At 43.9% G+C, this 7,774-nt stretch overlaps 1 protein-coding gene across 3 annotated transcripts in view; it reads left to right on the forward strand.

The window, feature by feature from the left end:
• The window catches only part of SH3RF2 (SH3 domain containing ring finger 2), a 112,647-nt gene that overhangs the window by 51,124 nt on the left and 53,749 nt on the right, over nt 1–7,774 (forward strand). For all 3 annotated transcript variants that reach the window (XM_011367473.2, XM_023534892.1, XM_011367472.2), the window contains exon 5: nt 1,930–2,253. In XM_011367473.2, coding sequence (XP_011365775.1) covers nt 1,930–2,253 — 324 coding nt within the window. The remainder of the gene's footprint in view (nt 1–1,929; nt 2,254–7,774) is intronic.

Below are 7,774 nucleotides of genomic sequence, written 5' to 3' on the forward strand. Positions count from 1 at the left end.
ACTACAGTACTAGCTCATCCCTTTTCGTTGTTGAGTTGTAGTCCACTGTATGGATGTGCCAGGTTTTATTCACTCACCAGAAAGACATTGCAATTATTTCCAGTTATTGGTAATTATGGAGAAAACAGTTAGAAACATTTGCATATCATTTTTTGAGTGAGCGTAAGTGTTCATGTCTCTTGGGTGATTATCTAGGAGTGGGATTGCCGGGTCAGAGGCTAAGTATACGTTTAACTTTATAAAGAACTGCGAAACCATAGCATAAGCTTTTAAAAGCATAAATCAGATCATGTCACTCCTCTGCCTAAATCCTGCCGAAGGCTTCCTATTACACTTAAAATAAACCTTAAGCCTTTTTAAAGAAGCCCTTTGTGACCCGGCCCCTGCCTATCTCCTATTTACCACCCACTCCTCACTCCCTCCATTCTAGCCATTCCCATGTTTCTTTCTTGTCTTAATCTCAAACAGGCTGAGCTTTCCCCCACTTTAAGACCATTCCACTAGCTTACAACCCCTCTGCCTGCACATTCCTACCCCCACCTTCCCATGGCTGGTTCCTTCTTGTCATCTGTGTCTCAGCTTAAACATCACCTCTTCAGCAGGTCTTCCTTGACCGCACCTCCCCCACCCCCCAACCAATCTAAAGTAGCGGCCTCCGCCAGTCACTCTCCAGCACAGCAGAGCACTTATTACTATCAGATATTTTCTCATTTGGTTGTTTCATGCTGACTTTGCCATTTATAAGTCACCCCTTCTGGGCCTCGGCTTTCTTATCTTTCAAGTGGACATAATAATGCCCCCTCCTCTCCTTGATGATTTTTTTTTCCACAATATCATAAACTTCTTTAGGCTTTAATTTTTCTATCTTAGCTATTTTAATCATCTGCACATTGTCATTGAAAAGTTCTTAAGTGGGCACATCTCCTTCTACCGCTATAGTTGAATCTCTGGATTAGAATAAGACCTGGTTTTAGAGGGCAACTGGTGACAATCACAATGATGGAAATTTAAGTAAAATTCCTGGAAAGTTTCATTCACACAAACCCCTTTTTTTGTCAACATATTTCAGGTTTCTAAAGGAAATGAGCTCACAGGGCTTCTTGATGGGCAGGGTATTCAAAACATAATGCAGCCAGTGGTTGTGCTAGAAATAGTTGGTTCTAGATTGCAAGAGCTTGTTGTTATATTTTCAGGAATTTTGCTAACCAGTTGTTAAACCATCAGTAGACATTTACACCACAGAAACTGGTAGACTCTACAAATCAGAGTTTTGTCTATTTGATTGTTTTGCCGGTTTATAGGCACACCACTAAGAAGTGTATAGAACAAGGAAGTAGTGAAAGATGGTCTGAGCATTAAGATTCAGGATCATGGATGGGTTTATATTCTGGCTCAAACACTTATCAAATATATGAACTTGAGCAACTTCATCCACGCATCGTTCTACAAACACTCATTCAGCATCCACTCTATAGCAGAGAAGCTAGCGGTCCAGTGAGAGAAAAGTCAATAATTACACAATGGGGTGAAAGTCAATGATTACACAATGGGGTGAAAATTGCCATGATGGGAAAACACAGGGGCTGCAGGCTGGAGGGGCACCAAGAAGGACAAGCAGCCAACTCAGTGGGGGTTGGAGGGGTGGCCAGTAAAGGAGGAGTGCTCTCCCCATCAGGGAAGAGTATATGGCTTATTTATAACCTCTTTAGACCTTAGGAAGAGTAAACAAGTAGTACCCACTGTGTAAGAGAGTTATAAGAGTCTATTGATATAGCAAAGTAATTGGAGCATATTGATAAAAGATGGAAGCTGACCAAAAAAAGATGGCTGAGGTGGTGGCATCTTAACTGCCTTCAGAGTAGGAACAACTTAGATGCTCATATTAGATCAGGAAGACTTAACTTCTCGTCGGATCTTTTATCTTTTCAGCCAAACCTCACCGCAAGACACCTCCTAGAGAAAAACAAAGGCCGTCAGTCATCCTGCACAAAAAGCATGTCCCTGGTGTCCTCATCCTCCAGAGGCAAAGCAGCCAACACGCCAACCCTCCGAAGGGGTCCCGGGTCCAGGAGGAAGGGGCCTGGGCAGTTCTCCATCACGACAGCCTTGAACACTCTCAACAGGATGGTCCATTCTCCCCCAGGGCGCCACATGGTGGAGATCAGCACTCCAGTGCTTATCAGCTCCAGCAACCCATCTGTGATCACCCAGCACATGGAGAAAGCAGATGCTCCTCCCAGCTCTCTGGGGCAGGTAGGGACAAGCCCCGGGATAAGGGCGAGTGATCCACACCATGTCACAAGCAATACTGGAGTATACACCTGGCTAAGCGTCTATAATGCATAGTAACTAATGCCATAAGTGTTCTGTCAGAGCTGTATATACATAATCTCATTTCATCCTTGAAACAGCCTGTGAGTTAGGTGTTATTGTTATCCCCACTTTACAGATGAGAAAACTGAGGCTTAGAGGAGTTTAACAACTTGCCGAATTTTCACAGATACTTTGCTTCCCCATGCTAAGAGCCTCGGCATGGTTCCTGTCCCTCAGAGAACTTCCCTGCAAGGAGATAATAGCACCCGTTTTCCAGAGAGGGTTCTGGCATCACAATTTGAGATTCACTGCTCCAGCCTCTGGCAATGTATTAGACGTCAGATGGAAAGGAAGGAAAAGAAAGAAAAAGAAACAATAAGTTATTGAGTGTTTTCAGGACTGGCTACATAATTTGCAGGGACCGGTGAAAACAAAAATGCAGGTCCCTTACTCGGAAATGATTAAGAGTTTCAGGATGGCAGCAGCAGAACATTTAGCCAAGTAAAGGGCTCTTCTAAGCACAGAGCCTGTGTGACTACACAAGTCACACATCCATGAAGGGTGTTTTCACCTGGAACATCTAATAAGATACTGTATATAAATGCTTAGCGCAATGCCTGGCACATACTAAGCCCCCAGTAAGCGTTGGCTCTTCATATTTCTGTTATTAAGCTTGGTCACTGAGTTGCCAGCTGAAGAGAAATAAACCAAGGAGTGCTTGTGGCACTTCAGAAGCAGAAGTACTTCTAAGAGCATGTGGCTATTTCAGTTGAAGGGCACTTTAAAACATGAAGGACTAGAGGTGTGAGGCAAAGCAATTAAGAACTGCATGTCGGGTATTCTGCCGAAAACACTCTTCGGAAAAGTGGAGGTGGCGACTTGAAGGACAAACCTCAACTTGCACTGATGTGTTTTTTTTTTTTTTCCGAGCTGTAAATCTTGTTTTTAAACATGAATCTCTACCTTGGGATTAAATGGCTTAATTGGACTCTAATCCCTTTTTAACAAGACAAGGAGGAGGAGGAAGTCAAGGGCTCCTCAAAGGCCTGCGAGCTGGTCTGAGAGGAAAACAGTCACCTCCTGTAACACTTTGTATCTTATACCACTGTCTGGGTCTCTAAGGGGCTGGCTGGTCCTGTCATTCTGCCCACCATCTGTACTACACACACACACACACACACACACACACAAACACACACACACACACACACACACAAACACACACTTCCCCTCCATATACACTCTCTTTGCATTAAAAAAACATAAAACTCCCTTTCTATACACACATTCCAAATACTTTTTTGCAAGTACATACATACTTCTAGTGACTCATAATTAAGCCAAAGGGTAACAGAAATTTTCTGAAACTATTCTTTACATGCAGACAGAGATATATAAAGTACAGCCCACACTCAGTAGATACAGGCTAGCTCCCTCAGCCGTAAGATGGCTTCCCCAAAGATTTAGCCAAGTCGCTTTCATTGTGCCTTTTTAATTCTCCCTGGTCATTTACCTCAGCTACAGAGAGGCTAGACAGGAATGGATTCAGAACAAGTAGTATTCCTTTCTAGTTTTCACAAACAGTGAGAATTCCAAATGTGTCATTTGCATACCCTATAACCAGGGAACTGCAAATTCATAGCTTTTTCTCGATTTAGATGGCTGTGGACTTTAAGTATTTCTACAAGTTTGCCCAGGTGTTGTCAAAAACACACCCTTAAAATATTCCACGTACAAGCCCTATCTACAGATGAAAAATTGAATAAATGATAAGTTCTCCTGCTTCATTTTTCTCTGACATCCTTGAGAGCTGTGGTTGGGTTCAGCTTATCAAGTTCCCCTTACCTCATCCCAGTACCCCACACAGGGCCTAGTCCCTAATAGGTGCTCAGTAAATCAAGGAATCAAGACTTTTGAGTTAAACATCTAGGCAGATGGTGATGATGTAGACTTAGACTGAGGGAGTAATAGTTTCCTAAAGATCATGGCTCAGTGTAACTCTTTCAACCAATAAGCATTTGTTCAGTTCTTAAAATGTACTGGTAACCACAGTGAATATTGGTGATTCTACTACCAAAATAAGAACAGCAATAATAAACTCAAATGTTTATTGAAACTAATAAGATAGGTAGGTAGAAGATAGATAGATAGATAGATAGATAGATAGATAGATAGATAGATAGATAATTGATAGATGATAGATAGATAGATAATTGATAGATGATAGATAGATAGATAGATAGATAGATAGATAGATAGATAGATAGATAGATAGATAATCTTCTGAGAGCAAAGCCCTTTTTTTTGTTGTTGCCAGTCTCCTGAGTCCTGACCTCCATCCTGTAATACGGTAAGAGCCTTTGTAGGGGAAGTATTATCACCACTTTACAGTGAGGTAATTAAGTCCCCCAGAGAAAAACGATTTGTCCAAAGTTCATGTAATTAGTAAAAAGTGAGATTCTGGATTCACCCTAGAATTTTCTGATTCTAGAGCATAAGCACTGTCCCTACACGACGCCATAACAGAGACCTCGCCAGGCAGCATTGCTGTCAGTGTGCTTCATCTCGGACGTCTGTAGCCTCCCTTTTCTTGGGATCTTCACCGGACTCCCTTTAGACTCCGAGGCCTTCCAGCGGTCTCTTCCCCACCCACCCCTCAGTAAAGACTTTGTCCTAGGTCTTTTGCACCTCAAGAAGATTTTCATTTGCTATTACTTAGTTCCTTTATAAACTACCAACTGTGTCCAAGCATTGCTACATTGGCATCGAAGGCACCAAGAGTAAGCTCTTGCTCTTGGGGAACTTACAGTCTGGCAGGGCTACAGAAAGGAAACTCTAGCGGAGCTAGGGATTCCCCAAGTGGAATGAGAACCCTGATGGCACCCATGCTGACTTGGGTGGTGTAGAGACTTGGAAGTTAATGACACAGAACCATAGAATGAGAAAGTTACTCCCTTTCCAATACTCCCCAAGCCCCTTAATGATATCCAGAAGGTCTCAGTTTGGTTCTAGTCTATCTTTAACACCTCTCTCCCCATTGCTGATCTCCCTCTCTCAGGAAGGAAGAGCAAGGCATCAGACTCAGAGCTTTGGGCAAGATATTGCTCATCTCTGAATTGAATAACACTGTATGCTTCTTATTATTTATTTGAATATTTTAATGTTAGTCCTTTCTGTGACTGTGGAGTAAAACATCCAGGAAAAATTTTTAGGGAAGAGTCTCTTTCAAGCATGCCCACCTCCCCACCCCCCAACTAGAAGGAAGGGGCTCGAAGAAGTAGGGAGTCAGTTTTCTGAAAACACCTCTGAAGTCATCCCAGAGAAATAGCCCCTTCCTCGTCCGTGGGTTGTCCTTCGAGTCTTAAACACCGAAGGGTAGCGATTGCCACTTTCTCATAAAGAGAAGCCTGAGCAAGGACTTTCGTTTTCCTGTTGTCGTTGTGTCTTTTCACCTGTGGGAAACCACCTGACACATCTGGGGAGAGAGTCAGGAAACAACCTCAAAGGCGAACTTTGGACTTAAAAACAACTGTACTCGAAAACAATTCAGAATTAGGCCTGAAGACACTGGGTAGGTTCCGTGGGAAACTGGTGGAGGAGGTGAAGTAGGAGCACGGAACCAGTGCAGGAGGCCTTTGGGGGAGTCCCGGAGGTCATCTCCAGGTCTGCCTTAGAAGGCATGAAAAGGGATGCCGTTGAACGAGAAAGATTATCAATTGCATGGGGTACGAGTTAAAAAGAAGTCCTTCATCAATGCCTCTTAAGGGGAAATCCCAATATCCAGGCCCACCCTGGCAATCCTCAAATTGACTTGTTCATGGTGCGGAGCCTTCTTGCCGCTGTCTCACGCTCACAGAACAATGAGGCATTTGGTTTTGTCTAACACTGGGCTTCCTAAGAGGCCCTGCTCCCTCAATATACCCCGCCAGGGAACTCAGCCTCTTTCTCCCCTCCCTGCCCCACTGCCAATGCCCCAACCCTGCTCCTTCAGGTTGCCCCTCCCCCTGTATCCCAGATCCAGGCTAGTGGACCTGCTATACGACTTGGAAAGCCTGTCTCCATTCCAGAGTTCTTCCTTTTCCTCATGGCCTGCATCCAGTGAGTCAGCGAGCTCATTCTGCCACCCGAATAGTTCTTACTTCTGTCCATTCCATCCCACTGCCTCGGTTTTTCTCTTCCTCTCTTGCCTAGACTGTTGCTTCGGCCTCCTCCCTGGTCTCCCGCAACCTTGCTCAGTCACTGCACCTCGCCATCCCTCCCCCTCACCCCCATCCATTCTTCCAATTATGGCCTTCATTAGGATCTCTCGAAAATTTGTTCCATTGCTTCCCTTCTCCAAACCACCGATGGTTCCCTAAAGCCCTCAGCAGCAGTTATCCTGCTGTTGATTGAGTGGCCCCTAAAAGCCAGAAACCATAATAAATGATTCACAAACATTATGACTATACTCACAGCCATTTGGAGCAGGCATTGGTGTGCCCATTTTACCAAAGAGGAAAACTTTGGGACGGGAAGATTAGGTAACTTGCCCAAAGTCTCAAAGCTAGAAACAGACCCAGGATTTGAGGAGAGACCTGTGCTTTCTGCCCTAAAAAAAGTTTAAGCATTCTAGACCCTCCATGATCTGGCTACAGTCCGCCTTCCAGCACCCTCACTCCCCCGCTCCCCACACACACATTCACAAACACAAAAGTTGCAGTGATCTACTCAGCATTTCTAAGCACAGTGTATACTAGGCCACCTTTTTGCTTTTTGTCCTTGTACCCAGCATACTGCCTGCATTACTATGGGCAATGGACAAATGTTTGTGGAATAAATAAAAGCTGTTCCTCTAGGAATTTATTTTTGATGCATTCGCCTGTCACGATCATATCCATACCGCAAAGCCCTGTATGCATGCGTACCATTTCTCCAAGGAGGCTCTTGCCTCTCCTCCCTGCAGAATTACTCTCTCTCCTGTGCTCACAGCATATAGTTTATACTCTTGTTCTTTGTATTATAAATACTGTGCATATATCTTACCACCTTGCTCACTAGATTGAAAACTTCTTAAGGGCAGGATGGTATTTTATTCATTTATGTTGCTGTTGACTTTCCAAAACCCCAATAAAAGTTTCTAATAATGTATTTTACCTCAAGAATCAAAAACAAAGACAGCCACCTCCAACTTAAATAATTACCAATCCCTCTTCCCTCTTCTGATTATCCGGAAAACAGAAGAAATGAGACAGAGAGAAGGCAGGTCACAGAAGTCAGTGTAAGGAATGTGATTCCCTTCCCCCTCCTCAGCCCTCCCTCCATCGCATCCCAGGGAGATAATGACAAATCCCAGCGTCCTTCCTGTGCTCCTGGGGAGATGAGCCATCGTGCACCTTGGGGAATTCTGAGGTCTATAAAGCTGGCTCTCCTTTCGATTCTATATTTGAAATATTCTGAATTAAGTGATTTCTTTATTCACTTT

The sequence above is a fragment of the Pteropus vampyrus genome, unplaced genomic scaffold (assembly GCF_000151845.1).
Source record: "Pteropus vampyrus isolate Shadow unplaced genomic scaffold, Pvam_2.0 Scaffold134, whole genome shotgun sequence".
NCBI classification, from domain to species: Eukaryota; Metazoa; Chordata; class Mammalia; order Chiroptera; family Pteropodidae; genus Pteropus; species Pteropus vampyrus.